The sequence below is a fragment of the Cucumis sativus genome, chromosome 1 (genome assembly GCF_000004075.3).
Source record: "Cucumis sativus cultivar 9930 chromosome 1, Cucumber_9930_V3, whole genome shotgun sequence".
Taxonomy (NCBI): Eukaryota; Viridiplantae; Streptophyta; class Magnoliopsida; order Cucurbitales; family Cucurbitaceae; genus Cucumis; species Cucumis sativus.
In genome coordinates this window covers 4466385-4483063 of record NC_026655.2, presented here as the reverse complement: position 1 = coordinate 4483063, position 16679 = coordinate 4466385, and the positions used below count along the sequence as shown (strand labels likewise).

General features: G+C 30.8%; 2 protein-coding genes and 1 long non-coding RNA gene across 5 annotated transcripts; 2 read left to right on the top strand and 1 right to left on the bottom strand.

The window, feature by feature from the left end:
* The first annotated feature begins 5595 nt into the window (after positions 1-5595).
* LOC101218676 (mitogen-activated protein kinase 9) lies at positions 5596-9852 on the top strand. Of its 3 annotated transcripts, none has more exons than XM_004137448.3 (12): positions 5596-6000; positions 6617-7025; positions 7114-7241; positions 7352-7411; positions 7511-7660; positions 7877-8032; positions 8104-8241; positions 8369-8445; positions 8557-8658; positions 8763-8819; positions 8893-8980; positions 9060-9335. In XM_004137448.3, exons 1-12 carry the CDS (start codon positions 5998-6000, stop codon positions 9162-9164), a joined length of 1473 nt encoding a protein of 490 aa, XP_004137496.2. In that variant the 5' UTR covers positions 5596-5997; the 3' UTR covers positions 9165-9335. The 3 variants fall into 3 exon arrangements, with proteins under 3 accessions (XP_004137496.2, XP_011650742.1, XP_031743880.1); XM_011652440.2 differs by lacking the exon at positions 5596-6000 and adding an exon at positions 6035-6232; XM_031888020.1 differs by lacking the exons at positions 5596-6000; positions 9060-9335 and adding exons at positions 6037-6232; positions 9436-9852.
* Positions 9853-12216: 2364 nt separating this feature from the next.
* Positions 12217-13353, bottom strand: LOC116404716. Its single transcript, XR_004217741.1, has 2 exons — positions 13221-13353; positions 12217-12640 (listed from the first exon to the last, which is right to left on the bottom strand). It is a non-coding gene; the product is annotated as an uncharacterized LOC116404716 (long non-coding RNA).
* On the top strand, positions 12512-15179 carry LOC101208781 (laccase-1). The gene is made up of 5 exons (XM_004137576.3): positions 12512-12666; positions 12854-13005; positions 13130-13374; positions 13624-13752; positions 13853-15179. The coding sequence occupies exons 1-5, from the start codon at positions 12541-12543 to the stop codon at positions 14974-14976; spliced, it is 1776 nt and encodes a 591-aa protein (XP_004137624.2). The 5' UTR covers positions 12512-12540; the 3' UTR covers positions 14977-15179.
* Positions 15180-16679: the final 1500 nt, after the last annotated feature.

Below are 16679 nucleotides of genomic sequence, written 5' to 3'. Positions count from 1 at the left end.
ATACAACAATGAAAATATGATAGAAAAAACGAAGTTAAACCATTGATAAAGGGAGCGAGTTGAGAAGTAGTTCAAGTATAAACTTGTTCGATATATATTCGAAGTTCAAAAAGTTATAGCAATTTATCCATACAAAATTAATAATAATAAAAACTTGGTAGGTAGGATTATATTGTTTTTAAAATTAAAGCATTTGGCACTATAAAAAGTACTTAAAATATGTTGTCTCATTTGCAATTGAAAAGAAAAATATTAATCTAAAACACAATCAAAGAATGTTAGGTATTGTACTTCACTTGAATAATATGATCAATAACAACTTTTTTTCGTGATATCTATAATTGTGTTCGGATCAGTTTACACGTATCTCGACTAATTTCACGAAATACTTCGTCTCATTCTACAATACAATATTTTAGTGGCATTGATAGACAGTGATATAAGTAGATCAGTTTCTATATACAATATAAAAAATTTGCTATTTTTAAAAATACTCCTAAAAAGTTTTACTTTTTTGAAATGTAAATTTATATAATAATAATAAAGTTAATGTCGTGGATTACTACTATTTCTTACATTGAATTTTCAATCAAACATAGCTTAACTGACATCTAGTATATATTGTCAATTTTAATAAAATTATAAGTTAGATGTATTCGAACAATGACAAAAAAAAAAAAACGATAGGAAAAATCATACCTCTATTCTTGGGATGAAAGGAAAAACAAAAAAAATGTTTCCATCATTGGTTCCATTAGAGACTATACATCAATAACAAAGAAAGAACATCAAACTTATAAATGTAAATTATAGAGAATAATACTCAATCAATAAAATATTAACAACAAAACTTTATGATTAGACAAACAAAATGTTTATACTCTCATTAATAAAATAATTGCTTCCCTTTCTTACTAATATATTAACAAATATAGTATGATTTAATTTACATAATATTTGTACTATTAATATCGAACTCAAAACGCTAATAACAATATATATGTATTATGTATTAAGTATTAAAAAAAATTCATAACCTTTTTAATAAAAAGACAAGTTACAAAAATCAATCTAGTATTTACAACCCTATCAAATTTTGGACGATAAATATTGATTTTTTAAACTTATACGATAGTTAAAACTAAATATTTAAACGTATATAATTGTAGTTGAATTCTTGTTATTTGGGGTCTAATTTTTTAATTTTAAGTTTTTATAAGTTTGAATGCTAAAATGTTACCATTAAAAAATAAAAACTACCCACTATATTTCATAAATTATTTTTATAATTTATGAAAAAAGAAAACTCTCATTTTTCAAACGAACAATTTGATAAACTATTTACGTAAAATAAGAATTTTTTTAATAATATTTGATGGAACGTTCTATTTTTTATAATTTTTTTTACAATAAATTTTGTATAAACAATATAAATAAGAGATAGAGTCTATTTCAATCTCAATCTTCATTTCCTATGATTGACTTCAAAAATACTTTGGGTTAAATTAACAAAAATCTATATATATATATAAAAAGAATTCAATGGAATAAGATAAACATCACATCATGTATTTACATAATAATCATTTACCAAATATTAACACGTTTAAGCTACAACATAAAACGAAAGAAAGCGAACAATTTGTACCCTTAGAAGTCCATCAAATCGACTATTTTCTCATTTATTTTCACTATCTTACATTGAAATTTAACTACCAAAATTTAAACAAACGATCGTGTACAAAATATAAATGACATAATTAAAAAAAAATGTTTACATTTATATATTGGCTACCTAAATTAAAAAATCATCATATTTGGCTACGATTATAGAAAATAAGCTAAATATAGACAATCGTTTTCCATTAATCACATAACAATTTTGTATTTCTCATCATGGGTCTATTAGCTTTTTCCATTTTCCAAATTGTTCGGTAAACATTTTGTTCTAAATAAAATATACCTAAGTATTCTTGTTCAAATATGTCACACTTTTTATGTAGATAAATGCCAACAGTGTAACCATGTTGGATGGGAAAAAGCAAGAAAAGGGAGAATGCAAAGAGAAAAAAAGGGGAAAAGCAAGAATAAGGATATGCTTTTATTTGATCTTACTCTATATTATATTATAATGTATTGTATTATATATTATACTCTTTTCTTTTATTTTTTGGTGTGTCGTATTAGACATAGAAGTGCCCTATTGAAAAGGGATGTGTTATCCAATGTTTTCAAACACACCTTTACCCTTTACTTTGTCTTCCCCAAAACAATAAATAAATATATACAAAAGGCCCAAGAAATAATAATCCATTTGAACTTTGAAAGTGATGGATCAACAAACCTATGCCTATGATTTTTTAAGTTTGATTTTTTTGCTTCTTCAAGGACATGTTCTTAGGTTATAAACCATATTTCTAAATTCACTAAGTCTATAGTCACATTCGTAATAAATTATTGTTTGTTGTATACAAAAATTTAAACGTGTTGATTGGGCTTTATATATACCTCCAACTCATCTACATGTAGTATATTTTAATGAAATAATTGTATGTTGAAAGTCCATAGTACACTATAAAACATTGCTATAAATATAGTTGTAGGAGGGGCACCTAAAGTTTGATCTGCCAAACTTGTTACTATAAACGAAAAATTGTGATTGACATGAACATGTGAGTGACGCGATCCATTTAAAACAAGCGAGACATCCCTAACGTGTAATACTCCAACCAATTAAGTGCTATATGAAAATCAGAGAATAGTTAAAAATAACAAAATTTTAGATTCTATCAATAACAAACATTTGATAGTCAGTGATATCCTTTTATCAGTAACACTATATTTTGCTATAGCTCGTAAAAATTTGTGAGAACTTTATTAAATTAAATATTTGGATAAAATGACCTAATTAAAAACATAATTTATCGTATAAAGCAGTGTTTTTATATATATATATATCATAGGCTTTCAAACCTACAAGTTAAAGTCCAATTCATTACAATAATAATAATAAAGAAAACCAAGGCGTTATAAATAAATAATTTCACTCTACTTTTCATTCAACTTTCAACTTATAAGTTTTTGTCTATTAAAAAGTTGGCATCACGTCTAAAATATTAGCAAAATTCATCATCCAATAACTTTAAACTATTTGTTACAACTTTTTTCTCCTTAAGATCTCACCTCCACACCGACTTTATAGACCATATAGATTATTATTTTTTATTGTTAATTAATTCTAAAGTAAAAACAAAAACATTATATTATCTAATGCCACGTCAAAATTTAAACATAACTATACATTTTCTAAGAACAATTAGGAACATGTTTATTAAAGAAGATATGAGACACGTGTTTTCTTTCACATTTTCAGTTTTTGTATTTTAATATTAATTTAAAAATGTTTGATTATAATACATATTAAATAATACTTTATTTTTATTAAATTATGATTATGATGTAGGGGTTGTTCCCCTACAAAATTCAAAATTCTAGGTTAAATTCTTGCTTGAATAATTATTTTTACGAAATAGTTTTTATTCTAAATATAAAAAAATTTCTTTTCCAAACTAATAATTTGATTTTCTTGATAAACTTCAATAATTTATCATACATGCATGATATAATTTGATTTTTTAAAAGAATATAGTTTGATTTCCTCTAAAATAATATAGCTTGATTGTCTAAAAGAAATATAGTTAAAGAAAAAGAATATCTAAAATAAAACTTGTACTCTTTTTGGTCAAATATTTTAAACATTTTTTAGTGTATTTATTGGAGGATGTGAAGGGAGAAAGCATAATTAGTTAACATTGGGTGCAATTATATTTTGCAAAAGAGAGTTGATAAGGTTCACAATTTACGGCGGCTTTGCTTCTTTAATGCGAAAAGCCAATTTCGGTTGCTTCTTATTGGACAGAAGAAATCTTGGACATAAATATCCACTCACGCGCGCCTTTACGGGACGATTTATACGTGGATGCGAGTGGGGAAAATTCGACGACTTATTGCGTACGTGGCGTGGTGTGATCCAATGGAAAAGGATCTAAGAATGTAAAACTTTAAGGAGAGGCGGAGAAGCGCGTGAGGGTCAAGAGCCGCGCACGAGGGAGTGGGTAATGGGAAATGGGAAATGGGAAATGGGAATGGTCAGTGCTTTTAGAAAAATACAATAAATAAGTTGAGACAAAAGGCGCATAATATCTTATCTTCTTTACACATTAAAATCAACTTTTTTCTTTTTTGTTTACTTATTTTATGGAGAAAGAAAAAATAAACTCTTTTTCGTACAACTTAAAGTTGTTGTTTTTTCTCTTTTATTTTAATGCAAAACCTAGGGTTGTAATCTCGAATTAGTGAAAGATAGAGGTTTTTTTTTTTTTTTAATTGTTATTTTTTAATATCACTTTTTTTTTTCTCTTCCACCTAAACTAATATTCGTAAATACAATAATAAATGTTATCTTCTTTTACTTTGACTGAGTAACATTACTTTTCTTTTAAAAAAACCGAACACTTAAAAAGCAGTGACAGATCTATAAATTTTATATAGATAGGGTACTAGACCCTATATAATAAATACACTGCATCAAAAAAATTAATATTTTTTCATGAAATATGGTTGAGAGAGTGATAGTTTAGATCACCGACTTTAGAAATATAAGAACAAAATTATAATAGTTTTGGGACAATTTAGATTTGATTTTAGAAAAATAAGAAGAAAAAAAACTATAATAGTGGATAATAAAAAATATTTTGTAAAAATAGTTGCAAAAAAAGGTGAGAATTGAAGTCTTAATCTATCGATTATAGTATGATTAGCCAAATACACTACAATCAAAATTTAGTTAAAATAAAATATCATTTAATATATATATATATATATATACGTGTGTGTGTGTTAAAATTGAAAATTGTAATTGATAACCATTTCAGCAATAATAATTAAAGGTATAGCAAAAAAATTTAAAAATTGCAAATATAGTAAAACTATCGGTGATAGACTTGTATCGGTGATAAACTAATATTTTCAACATGGTATATCGGTGTTGCTATATTTGCAAATTTTTTAAAATGTTGTTATATACTTAGTTATTTTGAATATAATTGTTAAATTGGCGGCTATCACTTTAACAAATTCATTCGTGCAGAGAAAAATGGAGAATAACGAATTTTTTTTAGTGAGTTATTATATGTTGTAATTTATAATGATTCAGCTTTTAATGTTAAAATAATATTAAAATTTAATAAAATACTAAAAGTCTAAATTGTTAGATTAATTAGAGAACCATGTTTGTTTATTAAATATAAAACTGAGTTATTTTGTAAAGTTCGATGAGAATTGTGACAATAAGAACTACATATTGACGTGGTAAAATTTCAAGACTAAATTATTTGACGTTTAAGATATACATACTAAATAATATTGTAAATTAAAGTTGAAGAACTAAATGGATGACCATAATTTTGTTTTCAAATACGTCATTAATGGAAAATTTTATAAATTATTTGATGACACTCAATCAAAATATAGAACTTAACTCATTGGTACATGAACAATCATTTTTTTATAAACTTAAAACAAAAAGTTGTTTCATTATTAAAAAGTATACTTGGTTTTGTTAAATTATCGTGATAGAATGGTTTCAAATTTGAAAGCATAAGATTGTTCCTCAAGTTAAAACTATTAGATCATTGCAAAAGGAAAAAAATGTTGGATAAATGGGGGTTTGAAGGTTGAAGGCTGTTCCCATGCAAGTTTTTGTAACAATTTTGTTCATAATTTCTAACATAGCATTTAATTTTTTTAAAAAAATGTTGAATTAATTGGAGATCATCTTTTATTTATTTAGTTTAGTTTACGCCAGATTTAGTTTAGGCCAGATTTTGTGGCGCTGATGATGATTGGCCACCGAGAAAATCTCCAAAGATGAAGAAGGGAAAATGGTGGAATTCAATGGCAGAGAGCTGAATCAGAACCGATGAAGGCCAGTTTTATATGGTGAGACAATTTCTTGTGGTAGATCTTCTATTTGGTTTTACATTACTGCCACATTTCTATCAATTCATTTTCTCTTAATTTCTCATTTAAACAATTGATTCGGCCCTCCGACCATTCCAACTCCTAATATTTAGTAGCCATTATCGGTGGTTTAAGGCCCTGAATCTCAGGTTTGATACATATTGTAACCCAATTGACGTTAATCTGCTCTACCATGGATCGCCTCAATAAGGTTCTCGGTAGCTTCCTCCCCACCTTTCCTGCATCAACTGAGATTGATGTCCGTCTCTTTCATTATGTGTATTCTTATTTCTACTTGAATTGGGATTCTTAGTTCTGTTGATCAAATGATTTATTTGGCCTAGTTTCTCTGCTTTCATGCATCCAATCCAATGTATGGTCAATTGAGTTCGTTTCCTGTTTCCCATTTTTGTTTAAATTATTTTCTTACCTTTGAAAACATGTTTAATTTTAGTTTGTGGGCATTGGGTATTTTTATGGATAGAAGGTTTCTCTTGGCTCATTTAGGCCATTTAGCTTATTTGATTGGCTATGAGTTCTATGGAATAAATCTATGCTCGAACAAATAATCAGTTCGAGGTCCATTGTTCTGCAGGGTGACAAGCAATCAGAATTTTTCACAGAGTATGGAGAAGCAAGCCGATACCAAATTCAAGAAGTTATTGGGAAAGGAAGCTACGGAATTGTTGGTTCTGCCATTGACACCCAGACCGGTGAAAGAGTTGCCATCAAGAAAATTAATGATGTGTTTGAGCATGTATCTGATGCCATACGGATCCTCAGAGAAATTAAGCTTCTTCGGATGCTTCATCATCCAAATATTGTAGAGATAAAGCATATTATGCTTCCTCCCTCACAACGAGAATTCAAAGATATATATCTTGTTTTTGAGTTAATGAAGTCTGATCTTCACCATGTAATTAAGACAAATAATGATCTTTCTCCTCGGCAGCATAAATTTTTTCTGTACCAGCTTCTTAGTGGCCTAAAATATATTCATACTGGTTGGTTCTTTTACTGATTCAATCATTGGCTTTTTCGCCTCAAATTATTCTTAACCATGCTGTTGGTTTCATTGGATACGCTATGCAGCAAATGTCCTTCATCGAGATTTGAAGCCAAAAAACATACTTGCTAATGCGGACTGCAGACTCAAGATATGTGATTTTGGACTTGCTCGTGTATCTTTTAGCGATGCACCATCTACTATTTTCTGGACAGTAAGGTTTTTTCTTTTGCTCCTTTCTTGGGTTATGGACATCATGACTCTCATCACTCAATGTGAAGTCTCATTTTTTCCTTCTTGGGTTTATTCTCAACTTTTGCGAAGGATTATGTTGCAACTCGATGGTATCGTGCTCCTGAACTCTGTGGATCATTTTTCTCGAGAGTAAGCCACTTTACATCTTCAAGAAATCACGTTTAATTAGAAGTCATGCTTACATGATATATAAAATTTTGGCATACTAATTTTACTTTATTTTCTCAGTATACCCCTGCTATAGATATATGGAGTATCGGATGCATATTTGCAGAAATGCTGACAGGGAAACCTTTGTTTCCTGGAAAAAATGTGGTTCACCAATTAGATCTAATCACCGATCTGTTTGGCTCTCCTGAACCCGAGGCCATTGCAAAGGTTGGTCTATTCATTAATTTATATTAGGAGTTTATGAATTTCGCAAGTTTTGTTCTATAGGTTGCTTAATTGTGTCCTTGAGTTCTAAGTAGTTTCAAATCATTGAAACGTTGTTTTTGATTCATGCATTACAGTTGTATTAGATTCTTTGTTCACATTTACTCGCCACTAAAACTTTGTCTTCTGCACTTTTTTGTATTTTAAATCTATTCCAAGATTCGTAATGAGAAGGCGAGAAGGTATCTTGGAAACATGCGTAAAAAACAACCAGTTCCATTCTCACGAAAATTTCCTAATGTTGACCCAATGGCACTTTGTTTACTGGAACGTCTCCTAGCATTTGATCCCAAATGTCGTCTAACAGCTGCAGAGGTGAGTCAAAATCTACCAACTTGTTTTATTAACCTAATAATACGCCTTTATAAATATTCATTCAATTTCAGGCCCTTGCTGATCCTTACTTCAACGGCATGGGGAAACCAGAACTTGAACCTTCCATTCAACCAATTTCAAAACTTGAGTTTGAGTTTGAAAGGAGGAAGTTATCAAAAGATGATGTTAGAGAGTTGATTTATGCAGAGGTAATAAATATAACGTAGCAACTCGAAACTTGCTTTCCAAATTTTGGAGATGAAGGTTCCCTTCCAAAATTATTGTTGGCTAAACTTAATGAAAGAATATAATATATTTAATGTATGAAGTCTACAGATTTTAGAGTATCATCCCCAGATGCGTCAGGGTTGTCTACGTGGTGGAGACCATCCAACTACCTTTATGTATCCAAGGTAAAGACTTTGCTTCATCATTAAATATTAACATCATCTACGGTTAGTTAAAAGAAAAAAATACATCTACAGAGAGTGAATAATCCATTACTTCCTCTTGCTTATGGTCAGTGGGGTTGATCGATTTAAGCTTCAGTTTGCACATCTGGAAGAGCACCACGGTAAAGGTGAAAGAAGAAGCCCACTTCAAAGGCAGAACATTTCTTTACCTCGGTAATAATTTGAATTCAAGTTTGAAGTGAAACTTGGAATGAAAGCTGTTTCCTGTATGAGGGCAAGTTATTAACGTCCTCAAAATCATGATGTCATATTTGCAGGGAGCGGGTTAGGCCTACCGAGCAGAACAACACTGAGAATAGCATCGATTCCGAAAGGTAGCTTTTCACTTCTTTTGCTATGGCTTCTAAAACATTGGACATATTAACTCAATCCACAAAATGATCACAGAGGGAAAGATAAGAGTGCTCATCTCTTGAAAAGTGCAAGTATCAGTGCATCGAGATGTGTTGGGGTAATACCAAAGGAGACATATGAGGTAACTATTAGTTTCCTTATTTCCTCGTTCGTCTTTTGAATGTAGTCACTCTTCTTACTAGAAATTTGATGCATTACAGTGGCGATTGCCGATCGGCTCCTCAAATTTTAAAACTGATACAAGGGACATGTGTGACTTTTTTCCATCTCGAACATGTATTCGAGTTATTTCTAAGCCTTTTTAAGTCATTTAGCTATCGGGGTAGAATTGTGTAACATAGGCTTGTAAAAGGAAAAACTGTGCAAATTTTCTAACTTCCATAAGCTCCACAATAGTTGTAACTAATCAAAACTTACAGATCAAACTCTTATTACAATCTTGTTTTTGAATACTTCACGATCTCAAGCTTCATAAACCAAACTTATCAAGTCTGACTCAGATATCTCTAAAACAATAAGATGTGGGCACAAATGTCTCAAGTTTCTCTTTTGATACGACTTTACGTATCGTCACAGGTGGAAGAAACTGAAGTGAAAAATGAAGCAGTGGATGGCATGTCTCAAAAGATTGCAGTCCTTCAAACTTAAAGTTCATGTTGATATATTTAGCTACGGAAGACAGGAGGCAGAAGGTTTTGATCTGACCACATTTTCCCTGGGAAACAGGTGGTTGATTGGATGAATTTCACTTGTCCCTCATCTTTAATAAATATAGAGCAGACATACCCTCCTCTTGTATAGAATCTCTTATATTTTTGTAAAGCTAACCTCGTAGTTTGTGCATACGACATATTTACACAAATAAAGGTATATTTGCACTATAGTATTCTGGTAAAAATTTCATAACAGAGCATATGATTATAAGTTGTCTCTGGTTTTGTATCCTTAGTGTAAAATGATATGTTCGATCCAATTAGAACTACTTTTTGAATAGTTTGGCAAGATCTCATTTTTCTTTTGAGATAATAAATATTTGAACTACTTTCAACTTTGCAACATTTGATTCTCATATTGACAGGTGACAATTGAGAGTTGTTTGAAGTTTCATTTCTTGAAGGTATCTCTAAAATGTTGTCAAAAATTAGATATTTTTTTTTATAGGATGTGCTCAGGGAATGTCCAACTCAAGGAGTAAGAGTCGGAAAATTGGCTCAAAAAATTCTTAAAAGCATACTATTTGCTCTAAGGCTAAACATCTTCCTAAACTCGACAAATCTATAGACTAAACAACTTCACTCGTTGTTCCAAATTGTCATCCGAATGTACTTTAACCATAACTAAAATTTAAAAACACTCACACAATTGTATATAAGCATATACATAAGAAGTCGGATCATAGGTATGTTTGAAAGCTATTTTTGAAATGGTTAAATCACTCTTTAAATATTCGTTAAAAATAATTTAATATTTAATTTTATACTTTTAAATGCAAATTTTAAAATATCACTAAGTTTACTTTTTTTAAAATAGTAGTTTAGAAATCAAAGCTATCACTTTTTTTACAACTTACTATAATAGGATAAAGCCCACTTGAGAATATGATACTAAAATTTATCATCTCAATCTTCTTTTTCAGCCAATCACTTAAAGGTCTTCCACAAAAATCATTCAAGACTTAGGTGATTTCACTTACCCACCTAATCTTGGAAGAAGATTCAATTGTTTTTGGTGATCCAAATTAATAATAACTTTTTGAATTTTGCATAACATAAGGTTAATAGTTGAGATTAAGATGTTAAAAAAAAAGTTGTATTATGTATCTCTTTTAAATATTTGCAAATATAGCAAAATCCATCTTTTAACCGACTCTATTACTAATAGATTTATATTAGTGATAGACTTGGTTCGAACGTTAGATCTAAACTTTATTATATATGCAAATTCTTTTGCAACATGTTAAATAACTTAATACTTTGAGTATGATCGTTGTATTTACAATTATCCTTAAAAAACTCGATTGTAATTTAGGTTGGTTTGGATTCAAACAAAAGAAAATTTCATTAATTGGGTTGCTTCATGGATGACGTAAATAACTCAAACCAAACTTATAAGATTATATATACATTATATTTACTTTAGTTTAGGGTTTTTTTATGGATAATTTATTCTCCAACGAACTCCTAAAAGTAAAATTTAAATAGTGTAGTAATAAAAGTTTCATTGAAATGAAGAATCATACGAAAAAAACAAATTTGACAAAATATTTACAGGTTGATACTTCTACCGGTGATATTGATAGATAGTAATTAAAGTCTTTCAATTTTTGTAATCCAAAATTTTGCTGACTGTTTTGTTATTTTTGAAATGCCCAAATTGAAATCGAATAGCTAGTTTAAATTTAATATATATATTGACTTCCTTTTCAAAAAACGACTTAAATAAACGATTGACTAACCTAAACTAAACCAACCCAAATATTTCATAATTGGATGTAATAGAATTAAGTTAATAAGTAGAGGCTTTTGATTTGAATTAATATGATAATTTTGGACATTTTGAATTAGACCTTCTAATTAGGAAGTACACAAATAATATGAACAATCTTTCAACATTGTAGGCTATATGTAGGACCAATGACACAAAAATTCAAATGGAGTAGATACAACAAGAGGGTCTAATGCTACACAAAGTTTTATTTAGTTACATAATCGGAGACTTTTGGCAATTTTCTAATGTTCATGAAGAGGAAAGAAAAACATCAACTAATGATTTCTTTTTTAAGCATTTGCATGGATATTGACCATTCTCGAAAGACAACTGGATCTTACTGTATTTGACAGTAAAAAAAGCTCATTTGACATTATATCTTAAGTTGGTGACGGATTCAATGTAGGGCTTGGAGGACTCGACATTGTGCTCCTTACATAATATATATAAAAGAACTGATTTGGTAAATTGGCTTTCTAACCCCTCTAACGACACTGTTAAGCATCACCTTTTACATTTTTTGTTAGATTATTTTTACTAAACTATAAAACTTTTCGTCAGCAAAATTTCTCAATTCTGTTTGGAAAAAGTATAAACATCTATAGCACTCATCCCTTGGAAAACAAACCACAACTTATTTCATTTCCATTGGGTTGCCACCTATGGTCACATCCATTTCTATAAGAGAATTATTTATCTCTCTCAAAGTGAATTGAAGCTACTCATTTCTTAGATAACTCTAACATCAATTCTTCAAGAAAGAAGATAAACTAAAACCAACCCACTACAATTTTTGCGCCTTGATTCTTTCACACCAGCAATCGATTTCTCTGCTTGAAATGGCAATTAAAATTTTAAAATTCATGTCAAAGTGCAATAACAATCCATAATATTTCATCGGTGGTTGTATAATGTGTGTATATACAGCAACCAAACACCTAATCTGCTTATCATTAGTTTAAAAAACAACCAATTGACATTAACCACTTACTGATCTCAGCAATTAACCCCACTTACACACCAACCCCCACAACAAAGCAACACTCACCACATTATCAAAAGGATTCATAGACTGTGCCAATGACTACAAAATGTGAGTTCGAAGGGAGCAAAAAACTATAAAAAGAGTGTAGCTTCTTGTAGAACATATATATAAATTGTTAGCTAACTTGTTTTGAAGAGTTAAAGTTTTTTATGATAATGAAGAGCCTCAGCCAGCAGTGTCGGATGATGTTGCTTGTCATATTCATAAGCATCCTCCTTGCTGGTTTTGTGCCATTCAGCTTTGCTTCTCCTGTCATTCGACGATTTCAGTTTAATGTAAGCTTAAACAAGAAAGTTTCTTTTCTTTTCCTTTTTTTGATAAAAGCAACAAGAATAAAGAATGAAACAATACAAGCCGGGAAATCCTATTTGCAGCTATATATTTTATTCTTAACAAAGATGGATGTTTCAGTGTGGTTATTGTCATTCATAACTGAAAACTATCGTTTTTTTTCCAATAAAGGTGGAGTGGAAGAAGGTGACAAGATTGTGCCATACAAAGCAACTTCTAACTGTAAATGGACAGTATCCAGGGCCAACCATTGCAGTTCATGAAGGTGATACAGTCGAAATCAAGGTCAATAATTGCATAAATGAAAACACAACTATTCATTGGTAAGTTTCAAACATGTTATAGCTAGTAAAATATAATCTCTAGTATTTAACAAGAGCATATTTTTAAAATAGTATGTAAAACATGTAACCCCATAAGATCTCTAAGAAATTTGATGATTTGCAGGCATGGGGTCAAGCAATTAAGAACAGGATGGGCAGATGGTCCAGCTTACATAACACAGTGTCCTATAAGAACAGGAGAATCATACACATACAAATTCTCAGTGATTGACCAAAGAGGGACACTGTGGTGGCACGCACATTACTCATGGCAACGTGCTTCTGTGCATGGTGCCTTTATCATTTACCCTCGCATGCCTTACCCATTCTCCACTTTTCCAATTGAAGCTGGGATTCCCCTTATCTTTGGTAAGTCCCTAGTTCATCCCAAGTGAGTTTATGATGACTTTTGAAAGGGCAAAATGTCCTTTTTAATGTATAAGAACACTTCTCAAAGTATCGAATTTTGATTGTGTATTGGTTGGATATAATCAAAAGTGATTTTGAAATTTTTTAAATAACTTTCATTCTTTATGATATAATCAAAAGATATAACTTTTCACATAAAAAGTTATGATTTGTGATGAACAGTTATTTTAACATAGACCCCACATGCAGGTGAATGGTGGAATGGGGATGTGGAAGAAGTTGAAAATGAGATGCTAAGATCTGGAGGTGGACCTAACAATTCTGATGCCTATACCATTAATGGCTTGCCGGGACCTCTTTATCCTTGCTCTAGCACAGGTAAATATTACACACTCCACTTCCGAAATTTTCATTTTGTTTTATCAAGATCAAACACACAGGAAACATAAATTTCAATCACAACAATGTTCAATGCCAGATACATTCATTTCAACAGTAGAAAGGGGGAAAACTTACCTGCTGAGAGTTATTAATGGAGCACTCAACGATGAACTCTTTTTTGCCATTGCCAACCATACATTGACAGTGGTGGAGATTGATGCTGCATACACAAAACCCTTCAATACCACAGCCATTATGATAGCTCCCGGCCAAACCACCACTCTTCTACTCAATACAGATCAAATTCAAATTCCAGACCACTCCTCTGAATTCCTCTTCCCAATGGCAATCACACCCTATGTAACTTCAAATTTCCCCTTCAACAACTCCACCTCCATTGGCTTCTTAAGATACAAGAGCAGGAAAATGAATAAACTTAAACGACAAAAAAAATTCCCATCTAATCAAATACCTGAAAACCTCCCCGATATGAAGGATACAGCCTTTGCCACTGCATTTTCCAGCAAACTCCGTAGCCTTAATTCTTCCCTGTACCCTTGTAATGTTCCTAAAACAGTTCACAAAAGAGTGTTCGTTACCATAAGCCTCAATCTCCAGAATTGCCCATCTGGGAAAACCTGCAAGGGTTTGAACGGAAAGAGATTTTTCGCTTCTATGAACAATCAATCCTTCATTCGACCGGACTCGTCCATATTGGAATCCCATTATAGAAAAATCGATACCAACTCGTACTCCACTGATTTTCCAGAAAAACCCATCAGGTTTTTTTATTACACTGGCGTAAACCCATTATCCAGAAACATGAACACAGAATTTGGGACAAAGCTCTTGGCGGTTCCATATGGAACAAATCTGGAAATCGTGTTTCAGGGCACGAATTTTCTTAGTGTGGAGAATCATCCGATCCATGTTCATGGGCACAATTTCTTCGTTGTCGGCAGGGGATTTGGAAATTTCAACGTGGGTAAGGATCCGGCGAATTATAATCTGGTTGATCCACCGGAAAGAAACACGGTGGCGGTGCCGAGAGGAGGGTGGGCAGCGATCAGAATTAAGGCGGATAATCCTGGAGTTTGGTTTATACATTGTCATCTTGAAGAACATACTTCGTGGGGACTTGCAATGGGTCTTATAGTACGAAATGGAGCAGGGGATTCTAAATCTCTGCTTCCTCCTCCAGATGATCTTCCTCTCTGCTGATGGAATGGGATATTTTTTTATAAACAAATGAAAACAAACGCTATGCTTGCACTAACAAATAGTATGTTTTTCTATCATAGCTTTAATTCAATAGTTATGAATGTAAACGATCGACAAAAGCTATAGAAAAATGAAATTGGTTATTTAATCTCATTTAGTGAACTTGATGGTCATGTCTACATAACCATGACTATTTGGTGATATTTTTTCATATAAAAGTAGCATTTAAGAATTATACAAAGTCTATTAAATAAATATTTAATGACATTTCAAATAATGAATAAAAGGATAAATACTACTAAGTCATTTTCTTTTGTGTCTATTAAACCTAATTTGTGGATGTGCATAAGAAAAAAAAAAAGAGAGAAATTACATTAGACGACGAAAAGAATTGCTCATAACACCTCTTTTTTACATATTACAAATTTGGCAACTATGACTACTAATTGACGGTAATCAGACAGTAATTTGTTATTAAATTTATCATTTTTACAATTTAGAAAATGTAGGTGACACGATTTCTATTATCATAAATATTTTTGCTATTTTTGCAAATTCTCAGAAAAGATGTGAAGTTAAAAGAATACCATGTTTTGTGACCAATTAAAAGACAAAATATATGGACCTTCGGTATAAACAAATTAAATCCATTAATTCAAGTTTCATTTTCAAATATAGTACAATAAACAAAAATATTTATAAAATATAATAAAATTTCATACTATGTTAATAGAATATAAAGGTTTATTATATATATTTTGTAAATATTTTAAATAATTCCTCCGTTTACAAGTACTTCGCTTAAAACCAACAAATTACTACTTACCAAATGAAAATTGTAATTCAAATTTAAATTTTTGTCACTTTTAAACAAAGTACCAAAAAGAGAAGAAAAGAGGAGGGAGGAGGAAGGGAACCAATAAAGAAAAAGAAAAAAGAGCATGGAGAATAGATATTCTTTTTCAATTGTTTATCCAAACGTCACATCATTTTCGAATAATAAAATTATTCAAAAGACCATGTTGAAAATCTAGATAAGAAAACAATGCATTCTATTAATTACAATAAAATTGAATCTCTTAACTTTTAAATACAGAGAACATGTCAATATCACTAAAGCAAACTTTCTTAAACAGATAAATAAATGGAGTATGTGGAAATGGCAGGGTGGTAGGGCGAGTTGACCCGAGCCAAAGGAGAGGAGACCATATCAATACCCATTACCGACTTTGAAGTTTGGCTCTTTCCTCTTGTATACTATTATTATTGTTCAAAAACCCGCGTGCCTCTTTTGGCCCACTCTCCCCTTTCACCCAACCTTTTCTCTTTCAACCCATTACCTTACATCTCTCTTTTTCAAAGCTTCCTCTTTGTATTTTTCTTCTCTTTCTTCACTCTAGTTTTCATCTTCTTCTTTTCCTTTTAGAAAATATTTGCATATCCAATCATTTTAACACTTCAATTCTCGCTAATTGTCTTGTTAGGGTTCTTTTTATTCTAGTATGAGTACATCAGTGTTGAAGCTAACCTACATAAAAGTAGTTGTACCGAATGTGGTTTCAAGTCGAATAAACCATGGTGTCTACTATGTATATTTAACTCAAATAAGCACAAAGCGAATTTACTTCTTCCTTTTCTTCCTTAAGGGTGTCAACACAAGACTATTCTTCCAACACTTGCTTCAGGTTATGTGAAACGTTAGA